The sequence below is a fragment of the Dendrobates tinctorius genome, unplaced genomic scaffold, assembly GCF_039654945.1.
Source record: "Dendrobates tinctorius isolate UK_male_01 unplaced genomic scaffold, ASM3965494v1 ptg000115l, whole genome shotgun sequence".
Classification (NCBI taxonomy): Eukaryota; Metazoa; Chordata; class Amphibia; order Anura; family Dendrobatidae; genus Dendrobates; species Dendrobates tinctorius.
Genome location: NW_027361783.1, coordinates 9,006,592 through 9,032,810, shown reverse-complemented (window position 1 = coordinate 9,032,810; position 26,219 = coordinate 9,006,592). Strand labels below are relative to the sequence as shown.

The following is a 26,219-nucleotide window of genomic DNA, read 5'->3' as shown; positions in this document are numbered from 1 at the left end:
TGAAACCATTCTACGCCTCTGTGGCGGGCATTTTTATTGGTATATGGTCACCCATCCTGGTATGTGCGGCACCCCTCATCCCTATCCTGGTATGTATGGTACCCTCACCCCTCAATCCTGGTATGCATGGTACCCCCTTATCCATATACTGGTATTCATGGTTCCCTCACCCCCTAATACTGGTCTGCATGGCACCCCCTCATCCCTATCGTGGTATGCATGGTGCCCTCACCCCCTAATCCTGGTATGCATGGTCCTCTCACCCCCCCAATCCTGGTATGCATGCTCCTCTCACCCCCCTATCCTGGTATGCATGGTCCTCTCACCCCCCTATCCTGGTATGCATGGACCTCTCACCCACCTATCCTGGTATGCATGGTCCTCTCACCCCCCAATCCTGGTATGCATGGTCCTCTCACCCCCCAATCCTGGTATGCATGGTCTCCTCACCCCCAAATCCTGGCATGCATGGTCCCCTCACCACCCTATCGTGGTATGCATGGTCCTATCACCCCCCTGCATGGTCCTATCACCCCCCCTATCCTGGTATGCATGGTCCTATCACCCCCCCCAATCCTGGTTCACATGGTCCTCTCACCGCCCTATCCTGGTATGCATGGCCCTCTCACCCCCCTATCCTGGTATGCATGGTCCCCTCACCCCCTATTCTGGTATGCATGGTCCTCTCACCCCACAATCCTGGTTTGCATGGTCCCCTCACCCCCCTATCCTGGTATGCATGGTCCTCTCACCCCCCTATCCTGGTATGCATGGTCCTCTCACCCCCCTATCCTGGTATGCATGGTCCTATCACCCCCCTATCCTGGTATGCATGGTCCTCTCACCCCCCAATCCTGGTATGCATGGCCGTCTCACCCCCCTATCCTTGGTATGCATGGTCCCCCTCGCCCCCAAACCTGGTATGCATGGCCATCTCACCCCCCTATCCTAATATGCATGGTCCCCTCACCCCCCTTTCATGGCATGCATGACATGGTCCCCTCGCCCCCCAATCCTGATATGAATGGTCACCCTCACCCCCCATTCGTGATATGCATGGTCCCCTCACCCCCCTTTCGTGGTATACATGGTCCTCTCACCCCCCCAATCCTGATATGAATGGTCCCCCTCACCCCCCTTTCGTGGTATACATGGTCCCCTCACCCCCAATCCTGATATGAATGGTCCCCCTCACCCCCCTTTCGTGGTATACATGGTCCCCTCACCCCCAATCCTGATATGAATGGTCCCCCTCACCCCTATTAAACTGCACACATTAAAAAAACAAAAAAAAAACTGTAGTGCGTCTTCAAGAAAATGGAGGCGGTAAGCACGGACTGCACAGGCACCGATTCCGCTGCTACAACACGCCCACTCCAGACATCACCTGAAGACGCAAGACCCCACCAGCAACAGCAACACCGGGTTCGGTAAGGTGTTGCGGAGATCGCGGTATGCGTTCAGTGCTTGCGCATTACTGCGATCTCCTGGGGGGATGCATTACTCTGTGGGGGATGCATCACTCTGGGTCCAGACTGCGCAAGCACTTTGCGCTTGCACAGTCTATAGAGGCTTCAGACAGAGTGACGCTCTCCCGGTTATATTATAGATAGATGGATAGATCTGATTGAACAATTACATTTCTGCATTTGTCCAAAGAGAAAACTCCCAGCCAAGAGTTCCAGATACTTTATATTGTAGCCCAAAATGGCAGTGCCCATAAACTATTTAGTTTCAGTCCTTCCTCAACTTGTTGAATTTGCATATTATAAATTAATAGCAACACATTAAAAATTTTTGATATAAAAAAAAATGGAAACAAGAATGGTAAAAGTAAAATCGCTTAGCACTGAACACCCTCACCCTGTCATTAAGTGCTAGTGTGACTCACAAATAATGGAAAAAAGTTTACTCCCCTCATGGCTCAGTGCCATTCCAATGATGTTGGCACTGTGTCTTGTACCATTCATGTGACTTTGTTATTCTAATAATTGAAGGCTTCAGCACTACTGTGACATAACAATTTCACATGAATGTTAGGAGACACAACGTCTACATTGTGGTAAAGGTTCCTCAACACCAGGTAAGAACATTTTTTTTATTCTATATGGGGCACACTTGCACTTAAGAAGGAATTGTTCATTAGTGGACAACCTCTTCAAAGGGAACCTGTCATGCAATTCATGCTGCCCAATCCGCGGGAAGTATGATTGCAGCCAGATATATTATTCTCTGAAATGCTTCAGAGAAAATATACTTTGAAGATCCCACTGGGAACTGTTTTTTCCTAGCACAAATACAGAAGATCTGTCAACCACCTCTAGCAGCACTTCTTTTGGGAAAATAAATATATACTAGGCCTTACACATCAAAATTTTTCACTGACAAAAAATGCCACACTGAATTGGGCATGACAAATATATATTTCCTTACTTACATTTACCTGTATATAAAGAAACTGATTTTTTTAATTCAATGGCGGTGTTACAAAAATACTCTTATTTAGTGTTGTCTATGTTTGATGACGTTTCTCAAATGCTGCCTTTACATTATATGTCGAAGATCATTTTATCTATCTGTTGTTTGTTAACTTGTATGAAAAATTTGGCTTGAACAGAGCTGGGATGAGGGGTAGGCACCCACCTACCACCCAGGGTGCTACCACTTGCCTCCCTGAGGTGTGCGCAGTTTGAAAAAGAAAAAACTGACAGTGCTACTCCTGCAGCCTCCCGGCTACTTCCGTCGGCCACAGGCATTCAGCACACTGACGGCAAGAACACAAGCACACACTTGAGCAATGTCAGTGAGTCACTAACACTGCTTACCGCCTGCACCCTAACTGTGGGTCCATCCCTGCATTAAATTGTATTTGCATCTTTAAGACTCAAATACAGTTGATGTGAGTTCCAGGACAGGAGAAGAACAGCTGTGATCAGCTCCCTGCTCTGCCAACAACTCCAGCAAGACACAGGCTACTTCTGGCCTGAACCCTGTTGGAGGACCATGCCAAGCAATGGACATCGGGTGGCGTGTGTCATCCAGCATCCACTGCTATGCAAGATAGAAAATGAGATGGCCATGGTAGATGAGCATCTTGGATTAGGCGAGTTTAAGCATTTTTTTTCTTATATTATTTGGCCAGTGAATGGGGACTGTGGGGATATCATATTATACTTGGGGCTATGGGTACATTACATTATATGAAGGGCTGTGGGGAACATTATATTGGGTGCTCTGAAGACATTATACTCAGGGGCTGTTGGGGACATTATACTATATGAGGGGGATATTATACCTGAACTGTGTGACACATTATACTTGGGCTATGGGGATATCATATTATATGATGCGCTGTCTGTGAGGGGCATTATACTAGAGGCTGTGGGGGACATTATACCTGGGCTGTTATGGCATCATCTTATATGGAGGCTGTGGGGAACATTATACTGGAGGCTGTGGGGACATCATGCTGTATAGGCAGCTGCAGTTCTGCTGAAGACTATGGAGACATACTGTATAGGGTACTGTGGAGAAATTATACAGTGTAGGGAGCTGTGGGGGTATACTGGGGCTGTGGTGGCTATACTGTATAGGAGATGTAGAAGATATTATACTCTATAGAGGGCTGTGGGAAACATATGGGGGGCATATATGGGTGGCTGTGGTCACCATACTGTATAGGGGTCAATGGTGGATATCATACTGTATATTGGTGGGTTGTAGCGGATATCTTACTGTATGGGGGGCTGTGGTGGACATCTTATTGTATATTGAGGGGCTATAGTAGACATCATACTGTATTGCGGGGCTATGGTAACCATCATACTGTGTAGGGGGTCAGTGTGATGGAGTGCAGTTTGGAGGGGGTAGCCTGGTGAACGGTATGTGAGCATAGTGTTAAGAGGGATACAGAATGGATACGTAGAGGGGGCAGCATGAAATGGAGGCAGAGTATTAAGAGAGATTAGCATGGTGGTAGGACAATGTGGAGATATAGAGAGCATAAGGGAAAACAGTGGAGAAGGGGCAGCTATGATATGGGCCATGGTTCATAATGGTGGATGGTGTGGTGGTTACAGCTGATAATGGCAAACAAACGATATGGTGATTACAGCCCATTAAGGCAGGCAGTGTGGCTGGTGTAGTTCATAAAGACATACAATGTGGAAGCCATATACCATAGGAGGCTTAGTAAGGGCATAGTATGAACAGATATTTCTATGCATAGGGCATTATAATGAAGCTTATTTTTAAGAGCACCATATTAGGATGTGCTGCAGAAGACTGGAGAAGTCTGTAGAGATAATCTGTGGATGTGAAAAGTCAACATGGAATCTGGACAAGATGGAGACAAAAATGAAGAGAACAAAAACTTCCTTTCGAAAATTGGAAGGTGTCCAGCAATGCCATCAAGCTCAGAACTGATGAAGGAGAAAAATTTGTAGCGGTCTGTGGAGCGCTGAGATAGGGGATAATTATAGGGACAGCAATCTGGTTTAACAAACCTTTATTAACCCTTCGATCTCCACAACGTGTTTCAATATATAGCATACAGTCTAGATCACGTGAAGTCATTATTTCCCTCTACTCCTCTTTGGTCAGACCTCATCTGGAATATTGTGTCCAGTTTTGGGCACCACATTTTAAAAAAGACATCAACAAACTGGAGCAAGTTCAGAAAAGAGCGACCAGAATGGTGACCGGTCTGCAAACCCTGTCTTATGAGGAAAGGTTGCAGGATTTGGGAATGTTTAGTTTGCAAAAGAGAAGACTGAGAGGAGACTTAATAGCTGTCTACAAATATCTAAAGGGCTGTCACTTTGTAGAAGGATCAACTTTATTCTCATTTGCACAAGGAAAGACTAGAAGCAATGGGATGAAACTGAATGGGAAGAGACACAGATTAGATATTAGAAAAAACTTTTTGACAGTTAGAGTGATCAATGAGTGGAACAGGCTGCCACGAGAAGTGGTGAGTTCTCCTTCAATGGAAGTCTTCAAACAGAGGCTGGACAGACATCTGACTGGGATGATTTAGCGAATCCTGCTTTGAGCAGGGGGTTGGACCAGATGGCCCAGGAGGTCCCTTCCAACTCTACGATTCTATGATTCTATGATTCTATGATCATAACACTATGTTCATCAGGTGGTGCAAATAAAATCAAAATCAAGCTAAGAACTGGCAACCAATGGGAACCAGCTACACCCATCTACTGTTCAGAGAAGTCTGGCCAGAATTTCATCCAAAACAAACTTGCAACGTGGAAACAAAGCCAAGTGATTCAGTTATGCATGAAAATATAGGAGTTGGGATGCAGAAACGAAACAATGGCAGTAGATTCCACTGGACTGATGAGTCAAAATTTGAGATACAGTGGGTACGGTAAGTATTCAGATCCCTTTACAGTTTTCAATCTTTGTTTAATTGCAGCCATTTGGTAAATTCAAAAAAGTTCATTTTTTTCTCATTAATCTACACGTTGTACCCCATCTTGTCTAAAAACAACAGAAATATAGAAATTTGTGCAAATTTATTAAAAAAGAAAAACTGAAATATCACATGGTCATAAGTATTTTAGACCCTTTGTTCAGACTTCTCATATTTGATTCACATGCTGTCCATTTCCTTGTGATCCTTCTTGAGATGGTTCTACTCCTTCATTGGAGTCCAGCTGTGTTTAATTAAGCTGATAGAACTTGATTTGTAAAGGCACATACCTGTCTATATAAGACCTCACAGCTCACAGTGCATGTCAGACCAAATGTGAATCATGAGGTCAAAGGAAATGGCCAAGGAGCTCAGAGACATGATTGTGGCAAGACACAGATCTGGCCAAGCTTACAAAAGAATTTCTGCTGTACTCAAGGTTCCTAAGAGCATAGTGGCCTCCATAATCCTTAAATGGAAGAAGTTTGGGACCACCAGAAGACTTCCTAGACCTGACCGTCCAGCCAAACTGAGCAATCGAGGGAGAAGAACCTTGGTGAGAAAGGTAAAGAAGAATCCCAAGATCACTGTGGCTGAGCTCCACAGATGCAGTAGGGAGATGGGAGAAAATTCCACAAAGTCAACTATCACTGCAGTCCTGCACCAGTCTGGCCTTTATGGCAGAGTGGCCTGACAGGAGCCTCTCCTCAGTGCAAGACATCTGAAAGCCTGCATAGAGTTTGCTAAAAAAACATATGAAGGACTCCCAGACTGAGAAATAAGATTCTCTGGTCTGATGAGACTAAGAACTTTTTGGTGATAATTCTAAGTGGTGTGTGTGGAGAAAACCAGGCACTGCTCATCACCTGCCCAATACAATCCCAACAGTGAAACGTGGTGGTGGCAGCATCATGCTATGGGGGTGTTTTTAAGCTGCAGGGACAGGACGACTAGTTGCAATTGAAGGAAACATGAATGCGTCCAAGTACAGAGCTATCCTGGATGAAAAACTCTTCCAGAGTGCTCTGGACCTTAGACTTGGCCGAAGGTTCACCTTCCAACAAGACAATGACCCTAAGCACACAGCTAAAATAACAAAGGAGTAGCTTCAGAACAATTCTGTGACCATTCTTGACTGGCCCAGTCAGAGCCCTGACCTAAACCCAATTGAGCATCTCTGGAGAGACTGGAAAATGGCTGTCTACCAATGTTCACCAGCCAAACTGATGAAACTGGAGAGGATCTGCAAGGAAGAATGGCAGAGGATCCACAAATCCAGATGTGAAAAACTTGTTACATCATTCCCAAGAAAACTCCTAGCTCAAAAGGGGCTTCTACTCAATACTGAGCAAAGGGTCTGAATACTTTTGACCATGTCATATTTTTTTTCAGTCAAGATGGGGTGCAGATGGAGATTTTTTTATTTGTGCTCATAAGTTTAGCGTTAACTCACCACAATCCATGCTGGGCGTTAGCTGGCTTGGGGAGACACAAGCAGACCGGTAAGCTGACTTTCTCTTGTTCATTTACTTATACAGTTGTGAGTTTGTAGTCGTGCTAATACCGTGTCTTTTTTCCCCTTCTAATACTTTTTTAATTGGACAACTACTTAATATTATACACAGCAGAATTATACACTACCGTTCAAAAGTTTAGGGTCACTTAGAAATTTCCTTATTTTTTGAAAGAAAAGCACAGTTTTTTCAATGAAGCTAACATTTAAATGATTCATAAATACACTCTATACATTGTTAATGTAGTAAATGATTATTCTAGCTGCAAACGTCTGGTTTGTAATGCAATATCTTCATAGGTGTATAGAGGCCCATTTCCAAGAACCATCACTCCTGTGTTCTTATGATACTTTGTGTTTGCTAACTGTGTAATAAGGCTAATGGATGGTTAGAATACCCTTGAAAACCCTTGTGCAAGTATGTTAGCACAGCTGAAAACAGTTTGGTTGATTAGAGAAACCTGACCTTTTGAGCTAGTTGAGAATCTGGAGCATTACATTTGTTGATTCCATTAAAGTCTCAAAATGGCCAGAAAAAAAAAACTTTCATGTGAAACTCGACAGTCTATTCTTGTTCTTAGAAATGAAGGCTATTCCATGCGAGAAATTGCCAAGAAACTGAAGATTTCCTACAACGGTGTGTACTACTCCCTTCAGAGAAGAGAAGTGGGAGGCCACACTTCACAACTGAGCAACAAGAGTCTGTAGTTTAAGAAATCGACGCCTCACCAGGTCCTCAACTGGCAGCTTCATTAAATAGTACACGCAAAACACCAGTGGCAATGTCTACAGTGAAGAGGCGACTCTGGGATGCTGGCCTTCAGGGCAGAGTGGCAAAGAAAAAGCCATATCTGAGACTGGCTAATAAAGGGAAAAGATTAATATGGGCAAAAGAACACAGACATTGGACAGAGAAAGATTGGAAAAAAGTGTTATGGACAGATGAATCCAAGTTTGAGGTGTTTGGATCACACAGAAGAACATTTGTGAGATGCAGAAAAACTGAAAAGATGCTGGAAAAGATGCCATCTGTCAAGCATGGTGGAGGTAATGTGATGGTCTGGGGTTGCTTTGGTGCTGGTAAAGTGGGAGATTTGTACAAGGTAAAAGGAATTTTGAATAAGGAAGCCTATCACTCCATTTTGCAACGCCATGCCATATCCTGTGGACAGCGCTTGATTGGAGCCAATTTCATCCTACAACAGGAAAATGACCCAAAGCACACCTACAAATTATGCAAGAACTATTTAGGGAAGATGCAGGCAGCTGGTATTCTATCTGTAATGGAGTGGCCAGCGCAGTCACCAGATCTCAACCTCATTGAGCTGTTGTGGGAGCAGCTTGACCGTATGGTACGCAAAAGTGCCCATCAAGCCAAACCAACTTGTGGGAGGGGCTTCTGGAAGCATGGGGTGATATTTCTCCAGATTACCTCAGCAAATTAACTGCTAGAATGCCAAAGGTCTGCAATGCTGTAATTGCTGCAATGGTAGCATTCTTTGATGAATGCAAAGTTTGAAGGAGAAAATTATTAAGGTTGAAGGGAGACTTTAAGTCCATCTAGTTCAACCGATATCCTATCCTAACCTGCCCTAACATGTTGATCCAGAGGAAGGCAAAAAAACCCATGTGACAAACGGTAAGCTTCACACTGGGGAAAAAAATTCCTTCCCGACTCCACATATGACAATCAGACTAGCTCCCTGGATCAACGCAATATTAAGGAAACTAGTGTATATACCCTGTAATATTATACTTTTCAAGAAAGGCATCCAGTCCCTTCTTAAATTTTAGTAGGGAATCACTCATTACAACATAGTCTCACTGCTCTTACAGTAAAGAATCCGCGTCTGTGAGTATTCTTAAACCTTCTTTCCTCCAGACGTAGAGGATGCCCCCTTGTCACCGTCGCAGGTCTAAGAGTAAAAAGATCATTAGAAAGGTCTTTGTACTGTCCCCGCATATATTTATACATTGTAATAAGATCACCCCTAAGCCTTCGATTCTCCAAACTAAATAACCCCAAGTGTAATAACCTGTCTTGGTTTTGCAGACCCCCTAGTTCCCTAATAACCTTGGTCGCTCTTCTCTGCACCCGCTCCAGTTCAGCTATGTCTTTCTTATACACCGGAGACCAGAATTGTACGCAGTATTCTAAGTGGGGTCGCACTAGTGACTTATATAGAGGTAAAATTATGTTCTCATGAGCATCTATGTCTCTTTTAATGCATCCCATTATTTTATTTGCCTTTGCAGCAGCTGCCTGACACTGGCCACTAAATGTGAGTTTGTCGTCCACCCATACACCCAGGTCTTTTTCAGTGACAGTTTTGCCCAGTGTTTTACAATTAAGCACATAATTATACATCTTGTTTGTTCTACCCAAGTGCATGACCTTACATTTATCCCCATTAAAGCTCATTTGCCATTTATCAGACCAAGCTTCTAGTTTACATAAATCCTCCTGTAATATAAAATTGTCCTCCTCTGTATTGATTACTCTGCAGCGTTTGTCATCTGCAAATATTGAAATTCTACTCTCAATGCCCCCTACAAGGTCATTAATAAATGTTAAAAAGAAGCGGGCCCAAAACTGACCCCTGTGGTACCCCACTGCTAACCGTGACCCAGTCCGAGTGTGCTCCATTAATAACCACCCTTTTGTTTCCTATCCCTGAGCCAGCTCTTAACCCACCAACACGTTTTCCACTATCCCCATTGTTCTCATTGTATGTATCAACCTTTTTTGTGGCACCGTATCAAAAGCTTTTGAAATTTGCATGTACACCACGTCCACTGCATTCCCTTGGTCCAGTCCGGAACTTACCTCTTCATAAAAGCTTATCAGATTAGTCTGACAGGAACGGTCCCTTGTAAATCCATGTTGATATTGGGTCATGAGGTTATTCTTTTCCAGATATTCCAGTATAGTATCTCTTAGAAAACCCTCCAGGATTTTACCCACAGTTAAGGATAAACTTACTGGCCTATAATTTCCAAGTTCAGTTTTTGTCCCCTTTTTGAATATTGGCACCACATTTGCTATACGCCAGTCCTGTGGTACAGACCCTGTTATGTAATCTTTAAAGATTAAAAATAATGGTCTATCTGTGACTGTGCTTAATTACTGCAGTACTCGGGGGTGTATCCCATCCGGGCCGGGGGATTTGTCAATTTTAGTGAGATTTAGACGCCGCCGTACTTCCTGCTGGGTTAACCAGGTGACATTTAATGGACAATTTTTATCCCTGATCATGTTATCTGTCATAGTATTTTCTTGTGTAAATACTTTTGAAAAAAAGTCATTTAGCATATTGGCTTTTTCCTCATCCTCATCCACCATTTCACCCAGTCTATTTTTAAGGTGACCAACACTATCATTTTTTAGTTTCTTACTATTTAAGTAGTTAAAGAATATTTTGGGATTATTTTTACTTTCTTTAGCAATGAGTCTCTCTGTCTCAATCTTTGCTGTCTTGATTTGTTTTTTACAGAATTTATTTAATCTTCTGTATTTAGTTAATGCCTCATCACTACCTACTTGGTTTAATTCTCTAAATGCTTTATTTTTATCTCTTATTGCACCCCTTACAGCTCTATTTAGCCATAGTGGTTTCCTCCTATTTCTCGCATGTTTATTCCCATACGGTATATATTGTGCACAGGTCCTATTCAGGATGCTAATAAACGTCTCCCATTTTCTTTGTTTATTTTTATGTCTCAGGATATCGTCCCAGTTAAATGCACCAAGATCATCTCTCATCCATTGAAAATTTGCTTTCCTGAAGTTTAGTGTCCTTGTAACCCCTCTACTACACATCTTATGAAAGAATACATGAAAACTTATTAATTTGTGATCACTATTACCCAAGTGACCCCCAACCCTTACATTTGATATGCGGTCTGGCCTGTTGGTTAATATTAGGTCTAGCAGTGCCCCCCCTCTTGTTGGGTCCTGAACCAGTTGTGAAAGGTAATTGTCTCTCATAGTTGTCAAAAACCTATTACCTTTGCTGGAACTGCAGGTTTCGGTTCCCCAATGTATTTCAGGGTAGTTGAAGTCCCCCATAATAATGACTTCTTGTCATGATCTGAAGTGATCTGACAGTTTTAAAAGCACTGTGTGAACTTTTTTTCCTTTTGGCAAGTTGCCAAGGTGACTTGACTGTCCCCGGTGGTGGTTAATGGTATCACACCTTAGGTTTCAGTTTAATGTGCACGTAATTAGGAATCAGGTGTGGGGCTCTATAAAGGAGTCTCAGGGTGTGTAATCACTGCTGGTGATATTCACTGATTCATTTATTCTGGTTGGTGAGAGCCTGGTGGAAGGATGGAGCTGAGGAGGAGTCCTGTGCAGCTTAGCCAGGGGGGAAGAGTGTCAGCTATGGTGTCTGGACGAAGGGCTGGCATGGCGTGGTGGGGTCGCAGTGATGGTGTCAGCGGGAAGTGTCTGTATGGTCTGGTGGAGTGGCTACTATGGAGAGTGGCACTCACCATGTGGGACTTGGCTGCTGAGCTGGACTCAAGCATGCTTGACTTCGTGTCAGAAGCTGAACTCATCCTTGGGACTCTGCTACTAAGCAGCAGCTACTGGTGGTGGACTCTGCTCCTAGGCAGCACTATGGTGCAGGATCCTGTTATGGTGATGGATCCGGGTGGAGGAGAAGAGGCACGCAGCTGGAGGGCTCTGTTGCAGGAGCATAAGCACAGAGCATAAAGCTAAGTGGTGTCCCCCTGTATTGTCTCTTTCCCTCATGTGTGTTATTAGTGCAGTGGTGGGATTAGCTTCCGCACCGACCTATTCACTAGTGAGGGTTTAGGGTCAGGGCGAGCTAGGGCGTTGAGGTACGTGTGCGGCGCCCGGTGCGGAACCGGCATAGGGAACGTTAGGAGTGCAGGGACACTGGCTCAGGGGAGCTCAGGAGGTCTCCAATTCCCTTTTCCCTATCGCTGGGCCCACCACTGTTAATGTTTCCCAGGTCCCCCTTATTATTTAAATTCGCCATACTGGAGGCGGGGTTTCCAGAATGTTTATTAACGTGTAATACCTAAATTCGCCGGGTGGAGGCGGTGTATCCATCTGCACGTTTTATTATTTAAATTCGCCCCACTGGAGGCGCTGTATCCAGGGTCATGTGTGTTATTGGTTCGCCTTGCGGTAACACCTGCGCCCAGACACAGTGACCATGACATTATCACCAGCCTTACCTTTTTTCTGGTGAGCCTTGGCCATGTGGAGACCTGTGGTAATTGCTGCCGGGCCTCACTGAGGTGAGTGGGGAGCGGCATGGTGTGTTAGAGCCGCTGCAGCAGCAGTTATCAGGGTCTGGGGCCTCTGCTCAGGTAACCAGGAAATCAAAATGGCGGCGTTTGGCAAAAAGCCCCCTAGAGTCGCTGCTGGGGAGCGGGACTTGCTCATGCATGGGGAGGTACCCAGGCAAGTGGGAGGAATGGTGCCCCACGGAGCTGCCTGGTATTCCCCGAGGTGAAGGGGTACATCCCTGTGGTGAGCAGACTGGTGGGATAGTCCGCAGGGTTTATGCAAAATCTTACATACCATTGAAGAAGCGGCCCCCTCCTGGTCGTGTGGAGGCGACCAGCGAGTGTATTTTTCCTCCATATTCCTGCGGCTCTGGCAAAGTGCCCCCTAGAGTCGCTGCTGGGGAGCGGGACTTGTTCATACAGGCGGACGTAACCAGACAGGTGGGTGGAATTGGTGTCCCCATGGTGCTGTCTGGGGTTCCCCGAGGTGAAGGGGTACGTCCCTGTAGTGAGCAGACTGGTGTGATAGTCCACGGGGCTTATGCCAAATCTTCAAATACCACCGAAGAAGCCGCCCCTCCTGGTCGTGTGGAGGCGACCATCGAGTGTATATTCCCTCCATATCCCGGTCCCTTCACCTCCATGTGTGAGCAGCAGGTGTGCTGCAGGGGAGTAGGGACAAATCTCACCCCTCGCCATTAACCAACCCTGGGAGGCGCAGACCTCATGGTGAAAGGGTTGGAGGGTGGTGTCCCTTGGTGAATAGCGGGGTTGTGAGTGTGGTGACAGCGGAGGGACGCCTCTGTTGTCGAGTCCAGAATGAGTTCACCAAAATATGACAAGCGAATGTGTGCAATAAACGTTCAGGTCCGGACCTGTGTGTGAACGAGCGTGTATGTGTGCCACCAAAAAACATCTTGTGGAAGTGTGTTGTGGAGCCTGATCAGCTCATAACAAACAAACATACACATACATAAACTCGTTCCCCAGGTCGGCGCTGTGGAGATGAGTGGTGCCTCCAAAATGAACTTTATTGCCAATACCAGCGGTGTGTTGTCATAAACCTGAAGTGTCAGGTAGTGGTGAGTGAACTCAGGATCTGGGCGTCCCCGCTGTAGGTGTTTCCCTAATGAGGGGTGGTCTTGAGGGTCCAGAGGCCCCTCATTAAGGAGGGGGTACTGTCATGATCTGAAGTGATCTGACAGTTTTAAAACACTGAACTTTTTTTTCCTTTTGGCAAGTTGCCAAGGTGACTTGACTGTCCCCGGTGGTGGTTAATGGTATCACACCTTAGGTTTCAGTTTAATGTGCACGTAATTGGGAATCAGGTGTGGGGCTCTATAAAGGAGTCTCAGGGTGTGTAATCACTGCTGGTGATATTCACTGATTCATTTATTCTGGTTGGTGAGAGCCTGGTGGAAGGATGGAGCTGAGGAGGAGTCCTGTGCAGCTTAGCCAGGGGGGAAGAGTGTCAGCTATGGTGTCTGGACGAAGGGCTGGCATGGCGTGGTGGGGTCGCAGTGATGGTGTCAGCGGGAAATGTCTGCATGGTCTGGTGGAGTGGCTACTATGGAGAGTGGCACTCACCATGTGGGACTTGGCTGCTGAGCTGGACTCAAGCATGCTTGACTTCGTGTCAGAAGCTGAACTCATCCTTGGGACTCTGCTACTAAGCAGCAGCTACTGGTGGTGGACTCTGCTCCTAGGCAGCACTATGGTGCAGGATCCTGTTATGGTGATGGATCCGGGTGGAGGAGAAGAGGCACGCAGCTGGAGGGCTCTGTTGCAGGAGCATAAGCACAGAGCATAAAGCTAAGTGGTGTCCCCCTGTATTGTCTCTTTCCCTCATGTGTTATTAGTGCAGTGGTGGGATTAGTTTCCGCACCGACCTATTCCCTAGTGAGGGTTTAGGGTCAGGGCGAGCTAGGGCGTTGAGGTACGCGTGCGGCGCCCGGTGCGGAACCGGCATAGGGAACGTTAGGAGTGCAGGGACACTGGCTCAGGGGAGCTCAGGAGGTCTCCAATTCCCTTTTCCCTATCGCTGGGCCCACCACTGTTAATGTTTCCCAGGTCCCCCTTATTATTTAAATTTGCCGTACTGGAGGCGGGGTTTCCAGAATGTTTATTAACGTATAATACCTAAATTCGCCGGGTGGAGGCGGTGTATCCATCTGCACGTTTTATTTAAATTCACCCCACTGGAGGCGCTGTATCCAGGGTCATGTGTGTTATGGGTTCGCCTTGCGGTAACACCTGCGCCCAGACACACAGTGACCATGACATTTCTCCTTGAGTCGCTGCTTCATCTATTTGCTTTGAGGATATTCTCTGTTGCTTCCATTATTTTTGGAGACTTATAACAAACCCCTATAAGTAATTTATTATTTTTCCCCCTCCCCTTATCTCTACCCACAGGGACTCTACATTTTCATTAGATTCATATATATTATCATGAAGGATGGGTTTTAAGGATGATTTTACATATAAACACACGCCTCCCCCTCGTTTATTTTTACGGTCATTTCTGAACAGACTATAGCCCTCTAAATTAACCGCCCAGTCATGGCTCTCATCAGCCATGTCTCAGATATCTCCACCATGTCATAATTATGTTCCAACAACATTAACTCCAATTCCTCCATTTTGTTGGCGAGGCTTCTGGCATTAGTATACATGCGCTTTATGTATCTCTCTGTACCTCTATTCTATCTTAAATTATTAACTGTTCTTACCCCACCCCCAATTTCATTATTTGTGCCCAGGTCTCTATCTGCACTGTCTTCCCCTCCTATAAAAGGAATACCCTCCCCCGTCCCTAGTTTAAACACTCCTCCAACCTTCTAGCCATTTTCTCCCCCAGCACAGCTGCACCCTCCCCATTGAGGTGCAGCCTGTCCGTAGCGTAGAACCTGTAGCCAACTGAGAAGTCGGCCCAGTTCTGCAGGAACCCAAACCCCTCCTTCCTACACCAATTCCTGAGCCACTTATTAACCTCCCTAATCTCCCGTTGCCTCTCTGGCATGGCACGTGGTACAGGAAGTATTTCCGAAAACGCCACCTTGGAGGTCCTTGCTTTAAGCTTACAGCTGAATTCCCTGAAATCATCTTTAAGGACCTTCCACAAACTTTGTCATTTGTGCCAATGTGCACCATGACCGCTGGATCCTCACCAGCCCCTCCCAGTAATCTGTCAACCCGATCAGCGATGTGTCGGACTCGAGCGCCAGGTAGACAGCACACCGTTCGACGATCCCTGTCTTTGTGACAGATTGCCCAATCTGTTCCCCTAATAATTGAGTCTCCCACTACCAGAACCTGTCTGGCCTGCCCTGCTCTCCTATTTCCCCCCTTACTGGAGCAGACACTCCTCCGGCTTTCAGAGGACATGCCTAGCTGCAGCAGTGCTACTCCTGCACTAACACTCCCCTCATCTGCCAACTTAGCAAACTTATTGGGGTGTGCCAGATCAGGACTAGCCTCCCTGGTGCTCTTCCCTCTACCCCGCCTTCTAACTGTCACCCAGCTAGCTGCTTCATTGTCCTGCAGATCCAACCTAGCATCCCCCCTCATCTATCCCATTGAGCGTCTGCTCAGTGAGCAGAAGACTCCTTTCCATATTGTCTATGGATCTCAGTATTGTCAGCTGCACATTTTAGATCCAGTATCTGGGCTTCCAAATGCACAACGTGCTCACATCTCGCACAGCAGTATGCACCCTCGACCGGCTGTTCAAGGATTTCATACATGCGGCAAGACGTGCACTCTATGGCATTGGCAATAGTGGAGCATATCCTAATGGGGATTGCACCAGTCAATAAGATAAGCAAAAATAAATAAAGTATTAATAAAATATAACAGCAATTTAGTAATACCTCCCTTGGAAACTCCCTGAATCCAAAGTCACTGAATCTCAAGTCACACACTTACCACAGTTCGCACTTACGCTCAGGTCACACTCAGCTCGTTCACACTCGCTCGGGCAGAAGATTTAAAAGCGTATTGTTTCAAATAGTCTTTTTTTTTTAACCTTGTCAATGTCTGGACTAGATTTTAAATTCATCTGTCAACTCATTTGATTAATAAAAGTCTGAGTTTTCAAGGAAAACACAAAATTGTCTGGGTGACCCCAAACTTTTGAAAAGTAGTGTACCTATATGTGAGAACATTTTTTTTCTAATTTTTAAAAGAATGGAGTCCCAGAACAAGACTCTTGCAGACCTGGATGATCAAACTACTAGATTGATTAAGGCAGCCTCAGTGTTCAGTGATGAAACACCTGTTTTGACTACAGACACTGATGAATTGAGAACGTTAATGCTGCAACTAGAAAAGAAAATAAGAGATGAAAATATGGTGGGATTTAACTACTCTAAGAACCTATGAATCAAAAAATATGATTCCTAGAGGATTACGTTTAAAAAAAGCACCCACCAAAATATATGAGGATTTTGTGATAGAATGGTATTCCATCTTATGTCAGTGTTCCCTCAAACTCATCTCTCTAATTATCAAATATGAGGATACAGAGATCTGCAATATCAAAGAGGAGATTAAGACCCTACAATGTTCTCTAGAAAAACACACCACTGATAAAGATTTTAACTTTTTACAATAACAGATTGAAATCTAACATTTCCAAATTGGAGAATCAGATAATGGAGATCAAGAAAAATAAGTTTGAGAGACACAGAGGATTTTATCTCCAATAAAGTTTACACCTGGTTTGTTAAACCGCATTCCATTTTGAAAAAACGCAATAATAAACGAACTTTTAAAAACAAGGTTAGCGTCAGGGATCTGGAGCTCCCATCGGATATTTCTATTTCTGCAGTGGGGGATCTTTCTGATTCATCAATTGGATCGATGGACAGTACACTCTCTGATCAACAGGCCACAACAGTGACTGTCTCTAATATGAGTGGTGCCATTCCAAAAAACGCAGGAGGGAGGGCCGTAAGCATAGGAAAAGAAAGATATCCCACCCGGTAGAGGAATCACAGGCGTTAGAGATCCCTGTATGGAACTTATTGAGCTACATAATTTCAGGATCAGATATCAGTCTTGAGCAAAGGATTAAGATTTTCTCCTATAGTAGATTTTGATCTATTTAAAACATTGCTTGATGTGAATAGGTTTGCACGTAATTTAACAGTTAAATGTCACTTTTTTTCAGCTGGTGATGGAGAAGAATTTATTGGAATTAATGATATTGATTCAGTCTCTAAAGATAATATACGTTTGTTTAGAGAACAGAAGGCATTTTTGGATTTAAAAACATTGGAAGCTGAATCATATTCGGGTCCAGAGTCACTAAATGATTCCTTTTATATTACTAACCTTGGGTTTTATCCGTTAAAATCTAGACCAGTAGTATTAGATCAGTTCCAGGATCTTGTTGAAAAATATCTAGTTAATTTGCATAAAAATGTTATGGAATCAGATGATTATTTTTCTCATTTGACCAGTGAAGAGAAATAAGCCCTGAAATATCTTAAGAATAATAAAGATTTAATTATAAAACAATCAGATAAAGGGGGCACTATTTTATTGGATTCAGGTCTATATAGGAAATTGAATTTATTGGATATTGAAAATTCTAATATATACATTGAGTTGGGAGGTAACCCTACTGAGCATCATAATATGCTCCTAAATGATTTATTATTGGAGGGGCTTAACATGCATGTTTTGGATAAAAAATTGGTGGAATTTTTAAAGGTAGATTCTCCTATTACACCTATTTATCATTCTCTACCTAAAGTGCATACGGGTGTTTTTCCTCCACCCATGAGACCAATTGTTGATAAATTGACCTCATGGGGGGATAAGACGGCATTTATCAGTTGCGGTTAATTATAAAGCGATCTCCCCGTCTGCGGTTTCTCAACATTTTTCTGATGTACATAAGGGCAATTTATCGGATTTTAGTTTTTGCGGCACTGAAAAAAATATATAAACCCCGTAGGGGTGGTAATATGCATCAAAAACTTTTGAATCGAGAGACATATTGGATGTTCATGTTGGAAACCAGAATACCGTGTGGTTTGAATGCAAGATAGGATCTCATCAAACATTATTGAAAATTTGTGATATCTTCCTTGCTTTTTTATTATGGATGGGATAAATCTGTTATTTAGTAGAAGTGTTATACATTACATGTGTTATTTGAATTTTTTTTAAGATGTATAATGTGATTTTAATGAGATTATATGTATTTGCATTTTGTATTGTCTGCCCAATCAGCACCTTGTATGGGGTATAAAGGGATTTGTATTGTATTGTGAGATAGATCATGAATAAGTGCTTAAAGTTGAAACGCGTTGATCGTCTCATAAGGTACTGTCACACTTAACGATGTACCAGCGATCCCGACCAGCGATATGATGCGGTCAGGATCGCTGGTACATCGCTAAGTGGTCGCTAGTGAGCTGCCACACAGGCAGATCTCACTAGCGACATCGCTGGGGACAGGGGTCGCTACTTACCTGTCACACCAGGCGATCCTGCGTCCTCCCGCCCGGCTCCACGCGTCTCTCGTCGTCACAGCAGGAAGCTGACGATGAGAAACAGTCCAGCCTGTTCTCGCGCGATCAGCGATAACCAGCGGGGGAGCGGGTTGTGGGTAAGTATCACACACAGCGATATCGCTAGCAATATCGCTACAACGTCACAAGTTGTAGCGATATTGCTAGCGATATCGCTTAGTGTGACATGCCCTATACACTGGTGTGTTTAGGTATCTGCTGTGGAAACATTTTTAAAGAAGGTTTTCTTTTTTTTGCAGTTGTCCAATAAAGTTTTGTGCAATTTTAGCCACTTCACCATGAGCTGGAGAATTTTTTATTTGTGCTCATAAAACATCAACACTCCAATATTGTCTAAGTTCTGGCCTCTTCAGGATCTCCATGTGAAGGACCAGGCCCCAAAACTGCATAATTTCAACTGTGTCTACAGGAGACCAGTTAGAAAATGATGAACCGGGGTTTTGTGACAAAAATTGATGAGCATACAAATTAGTTTGGACCATGAGGTTTTCAAAATCCTCAGAGAAAAATACTTTGAAAAAGTCTAGTTCTGTAAGGCTGGTGGTGTCAAACTTGATTCCTGCCTCAAAATCAGGAATCAGTGGCTCAAATTTTTTAGGGGGTGAGGTCCATATGGGGTCAGGAATGGGCGTCACTGGTACATCTGCTGTCCTGGGACAACTGCGTGGCGGTTCAGCAGGACCTGAGGAGGAGGAATCTAAAAAATAAAGAAATGTGGGATCCTCTCCCTCGCTGTCAGAGGCAAGGAAAGCATATGCCTCCTCCACTGAATAGCGGTATTGGGACGAGTGGGACAACTTTTTTTAATAAATTTGCTGATTGTGTCAGTACTTTATTTAACTGTGTGTGTGAGCTAGTGCTTGGTGCAATCTTATTTGTCTGAAAAGAAAAAGCTAAAAGGAAAAAGTAGCAACCAGGGAGAAAAAAATGTCAGTTAAAAGAAAAGTGTAAAACAGCAGACAGGAGCTCTGATGAGTGAACTGCATTACTAATCAAAGCTTGGTGGCTGCTGGATGTGCACACAGGGGTGGCGTAAAGGGGGCTGAAAAATAAAAAAAAATGTAAAACAACAGACACGAGCTCTGACGAGTGAACTGCGTCACTAATCAAAGTTCGGCGGCTGCTGGATGTGCGCATGGGGATGGCGCAAAAGGAGGGTGAAAAAGAAAAGTGGAAAACAGCAGGCACAAGCTCTGAAGAGTTCATGGCATCACTAATCAAAGCTCGGCTGCTGCTGGTTGTGCGCACAGGCATTGCGCAAAGGGGGGTGGAGAGGGGTATAAAGTGTAGGAAGGGGGAAGAGTGGGATTGGGATGGATGAAGAGAGATCGGTCAGGGATCAAAATACTTGTTGTCTCTCTTCTTTCTTCTGTCTTGTCTTCTGTTTTCTTTGTTCTTCTTTCTTCAGCAGGGATTGTGGTGTCACAGGCTTCTTAAATGTCAGTCCATAGACAACCCAGCAACAATGGTCTCATGTCATATCTCTCATTCTATCAGAGATGGGGTTTAATAGGCCATTCTTCAGCCAAACGCTGTCATACTAGGTAATACACTGCACACAGGTATATGATTTCCAAAACTCTTCAATGAATTCTGAAGTGCTCATTTATTTATAGCCTTCATTATTATAGGCATGCCTTGCATAAATGTAGTTGTTTCTTACATAATAGCAAATTCCTGAATATATAGCTGCATGATAAGCATTAAACTCCCTGTATCCACCCAGCTCAGTCACACACCTCAAAAAGTCTTTGTTTCAGTGTGTTATCATAGAATTATTACACCTTATCATATTTGGCAGGTTTTTCTTTCTCTATCACTTACCTGTATGAATGTATGTGGTAAATGTGCATATGGATTTGTTCATTTAAGTTATGGATCTGTTTGGGAGTATGTTTCTGTATCTACGCATGGATGTATATTGTCAGTGAATTTGTACATCTACAGAATGTAAGTCGGTGTAAGTGTACATAAAGTAAGCTGTTATCTTGCATGTGTGTGCATATCCAAATTTGTAACGTATTATTTAGCTTCTGGCCATATTATTTTGAGATTTTACATGATTATTACAGGTGTTATTATTATTATTAGTAGTAGTAGTAGATCTGTTACACACGTATGTATTGTATGGCAGAATTATTTTGAGGTACAATATAGTTTTGGTATTTGATTTTTTTTATAATGACAGTGACTCTGCCTGTGTTCCGAAAGTGCCTGTGCATTAACGTTTATTTGTGTGCTTAAGTATTTGCATATAGATGAATAATCACACCCCCTTAGTTTGCCTCATTGCCAGAATACTATGCATGCTACTATAAAAGACTGTTCATGAGTATTTCATTTTCCCACTCCTGTTCTATTTTTTATGGGAATTTCTTCCACTTGTAAAGTCAGAGCACATTGATATTGAATTATGAATACAGCCTAGTTCCTGTTTTTCACTTTCCTATATTTTGTTCCAGTAGACTTGTAATCCACATGTCTTCATTCACGTCAGAGCCTTTTAATTAAGCAATTATTCGCATCTGCTATGTATTACAGGTGTCTAAAGGTCAGATCCATCTTTCATACCCACTATAATATGATTTGAAAAGGGAAGTCAAGAAATCACATACAATTCTTCTGTTTAACTGAAGTCATACTGGGAGTAGTCATGTCCGGAGAGCCACAGGAACAAATGAATGCTTAACGTGTTTTGTTGCAATTTTGAGACTTGACTGCATTCAGGCATGAAGTACTAGGATCCCTTTTTTTACATCAGGGTGCCACTTATAGCAAACTAATTTAAAATGAAGGCTGCAATGTACTGTATATGCTGTGTGGAGTTCAGCTATCCAGAGTGCGTCTAGAGTATAAATGCATAAAAATAGCTTGTCAATTTTAGTAAAACAAAGCGTGTAAACCATGCTTGTCTAAAAACATGTTCTTGGGCAAATGGCTTCAATCCTTTTATAGAGCCTAAAGAAAGGTTCTTATTACCGTTCTTTAACTTTGGTTTTCTAAACAAATCAAGCTACAGTTATGACTGCAAAGTTATTTATTAAAACATTTCTTTCCAGTAATGTTCCCCATTGATTTTGAGCACAACCTTATTTGTACTTATTTTAAGAACATTAGTTTTATTTATTTAATAACTTAATATTGGCTTTGTAGCTCAATGGAAAGAAATGTCTATGCTACACTTACTCTATGAAAAATTGTATTGTACTATACCGCTCTTCTTTTCTTTGCCTACTTTTTGAAATTTGCACTTATCTAGCTTTTCAGCGTGTGTAATTGTGTTTAATGGTCCAATGCAACCAACATAGGCAATGTTGATTACATAAGGACTACTCCAAAAAACACAGTACAATCTCTGTATACTTTAATCATCTGTAAACATGATCATAAGCAATTCAGTTTGCATTTCATCTTCTATCGTTGCTTCATTGCCACACAGTGTCACAATTCAACAGTCTGCAGTCTTATAGAGTGCTTGGAGACTTTTTTTTCCAAAACCTGGACAGCTAATTGAATATATATTACAGCGTATTTTTAAAAACCAAAGCGGTATTAACACATTATATATTACTATGGTGTGAAGTTCCTTCCAGGCATGTGTCTGACCAAAAGACCTGAAAGGCCATTCAGGTTGTGGAGAATCTATGCCTAAAATCTGGCAAATTTCTTATTTTTGCATAGATTGAGCTTTATGGGGACTTGCTTTTTGCAGAACAAGCTGTGCTTCTTAGTAGTTCTATTTTTGGATGCATATTATATTTTGATCACTTTTTATTCCTTTTTTTATAGTGATGTAAAAAAATAAATGCATCTGAAATTATTTTTAATATTTTTACAGAGTTCACCTTTCAGGATAATTGACATGATAACTTTATTCTGCAGGTCGATACAGAAAGGTCTCATTCCCACATGCAATGAAATCGAATGAATGTAATCCAGTTGAAAATCAGATTGCATTCGGACCAATGATATTCTGTCATTGTGTGTTCAACTGCGCTTTTTCTCCAGCTCGGATCGGATCACGACTCGACTGGGGACTGGTGAAGAACTAGCAGCATTGTGCGATTGTAATGGGAAATCGGATCGCATCTTGCAATAGAAGTCAATGGGTGCGAGAAAAAAGCACACAACACTCGAACCATATGAGTGCGGTCCAATTTTTTTCACACCGATCTCCTTGGAAAAACTGGCAATTCATGTGCCACGTACAGTAAAATCACAGAGTGACAGGTTAGAATAGAATAGATAGAAGAGATATATACACATAGAATACATAGATATATAGATGTCAGTGACACACACACATAAATGTATATATATTACATAGATAAATAGATAAAAGAAAAGCCGGAAATTCATCTGCTGTGTACTGTAAAATCACTGTAGGAGACGACAGAATAGAAAAGATGGATTTCTTACAGTAAATACGTATAGAATAGATGTCAGTGACAGATACAAGTACAGTGTGTGTGCAGCTTACTGTACATGTCTTTAATCATTGAAAGATTATTTTTCTGAAAAAAAATGGCGTGGGCTTCAACGTAGTTTTCTTAACCAGCAGAGGGAAAACCGATGGCTGGGGAGCAGATGTTTATAGCCTGGAAAGGGGGTAATACCCATGGAGCTTCCCAGGCAATTAACATCAGCTCACAGCTATATATTTAGCCTTTAATCACTATTAAATGAGGGACCCCACAAAAAAATTACGTGTGGTCCCCTTATAATTAATAACTAACAAAGGCTATGCAGACAGCTGCGGGCTGATATAAATAGCCGAAGAAGAGGCCATGGATACTGGTCCCCCACACCCTAAAAACATCAGCTCTCAGCCCCCACAGAAAAGGCGCATCTCTAAGATGTGCCAAATCTGGCACTTAGCCTTGCTCTTTCCACTTGCCTTGTAGTGGTGGCAAATGGGTAATAGTTGGGAGTGTTGATGTCACCTTTTGTATTGTCAGGTGACATCAAGCTCCGAGATTAGTAATGGAGAGGCGTCAATAAGACAACCCCATTACTAACCCCAGTCACATTGTATGAAAACACAGACACCCAGAATAAAGTCCTTTACTTGAAAGAATGACAGTCTCCTTTAATAAATCTTAATTAAACCATACTTAGGACCTTGACCATTGCTTCAACACTCTTTTCATCTGCAAAAGAGTTAAAAAAAGCAAACCACAATATTCCTCACCTATTCGCAGAGGTGCTGCAAATCCATTTGTCCCACAACGAGTCTAGCTCTGCTACATCTAGATGGCAAGCTGCATGGTTGCACAATGCAACCATATAGCCTGTCATCCAGCAGAGACGCTGAACACCATGTACTAAGTGTCTCCCTGTGAACTCCTATTCCTTGTCTGAGGGCACTGCGAGCTTGAGAAAGTTCTGCTCAGGGTGCCGTCAGACAGGTCCTGCAAGTTCACATCCAATGAACTCACTTCATTTCAAACAAAATAGATAAAAAAACAATGCTTCATCATCATACCGCCGAACAAAAAGTGGAATAAAACGCGATCAGAAAGATGGATACAGATAAACATGGTACCGCTGAAAACATCATCTTCTCCCACAAAAAACAAGCCACCATACAGCTCCATAAGCGGAAAAATAAAGAATGATAGATCTCAGAATAAAGAGATGCAAAAATAATTTTTTTCTATAAAATACACATGTGGTCAAAATTGTTGGTACTGGTACTCCTCGTTTAATGACAGAAAAACCCACAATGGTCACAGAAATAACTTGAATCTGACAATAGTAATAATAGCTAAAAAAAAATCTGTGATAATGAACAAACGAAAGTCAGACATTGCTTTTCAACCTTGCTTCCACAGAATTTAAAAAAATAAATAAAACTCATGAAATAGGCCTGGACAGAAATGATGGTACCCCTGAAAATAATGTGACAAAAGAGACAAGTTAAATCAAGGTGTGCCCCACTAATTAGCATTACAGGTGTTTACAATCTTGAAATCAGTGAGTGGGCCTTTATATAGGGCTACAGATACTCACTGTGCTGTTTGGTGACATGGTGTGTATCACACTCAACATGGACCACAGGAAGCAAAGGAAAGAGTTGTCTCAGGAGATTAGAAAGAAAGTTAGAGACAAACATGTTAAAGGTAAAAGTTATAAGACCATCTCCCAGCAGCTTGATGTTCCTGTGACCACAGTTGCACATATTCAGAAATTAAAGATCCATGGGACTGTAGCCAACCTCCCTGGATGTGGCCGCAGGAGGAAAATTGATGATAAATCAAAGAGACAAATAATATGAATGGTTACAAAAGAGCCCAGAAAAACTTCTAAAACATATTAAAGGTGAACTTCAAGCTCAAGGAACATCAGTGTCAGATCGCACCATCTGTCGTATGAGCCAGAGTGGACTTCATGGAGGACACCATTATTGAAAAAAAATCATAAAAAAGCCAGACTGGAATTTGCCAAACTACATGTTGACTAGCCACAAAGCTTCTGGGAGATGTTGAACGGACATATGAGACAAAAATGGAACTTTTGGCAAGGCACATCAGCTCTATGTTCACAGATGGAAAAATGAAGCATATCAAGAAAAGAACACTGTCCCTACTGTGAAACATGGTTGAGGCTCTGTTATATTCTGGGGCTGCTTTGCTGTATCTGACACAGGGTGTCTAGAATCTGTGCAGGGTACAATGAAATCTCGACTATCAAGGGATTCTAGAGAGAAATGTGCTGACCAGTGTCTGAAAGCTTGGTCTCAATCGCAGGTCATGGCTCTTGCAACAGGATAATGACCCAAAACACACAGCTGAAAACACCCAAGAATGGCTAGGAGTAAAACACTGGACTATTCTGAAGTGGCCTGCTATGAGCCCTGACTAATTCACACTATAGGAACGGAAAAAAGCGTAAATAGGGTCTTATCTGAGAAACGGTAAGAACCATATTAAAATTCTACTCACCTGATATAGGAGAGGTATAGCGCATGAAATTATCAGTCAGCTGCCGCACATCCAAAGGTCAAACCAGTGACCGCCGAGACATATAGTTAAATGGAGCTTTCTTATGGATTCAGTGCGCTGCTGAACATAACACACAATTACTCGTGCATTAGAAGATCGATGCTTTATTCATTTCTTTTTCCCAACGCGTTTCGAAGTGCGCAAATCACTTCTTCCTCATGGGATGATATACAGGAGAAAATAGCGTAGCTTACATGTTAACTGCACTTGACATTGACATGTGACTATTGGCACCAGTTTTTTTCAAATGTCAAGTGTATTTAACTTGTAAGCTATGCTATTTTCTCCTGTATATCATCCCCTGAGGAAGAAGTGATTTGCACTTCGAAACGCGTTGGGAAAAAGAAATGAATAAAGCATCGATCTTCTAATGCATGAGTAATTGTGTGTTATGTTCAGCAGCGCACTGAATCCATAAAAAAGCTCCATTTAACTATATGAGCCCTGACTAGTGATGGTCGAGCACT

At 42.9% G+C, this 26,219-nt stretch overlaps 1 protein-coding gene across 2 annotated transcripts in view; it reads left to right on the top strand.

The window, feature by feature from the left end:
• Positions 1-22,111, top strand: part of CUNH18orf63 (chromosome unknown C18orf63 homolog) — a 321,901-nt gene extending 299,790 nt beyond the window's left edge. For both annotated transcript variants that reach the window (XM_073589993.1, XM_073589985.1), the window contains one exon: positions 21,290-22,111. In XM_073589993.1, coding sequence (XP_073446094.1) covers positions 21,290-21,328 — 39 coding nt within the window. In that variant the 3' untranslated portion in view covers positions 21,329-22,111. The remainder of the gene's footprint in view (positions 1-21,289) is intronic.
• The last annotated feature ends 4,108 nt before the right edge of the window (positions 22,112-26,219 follow it).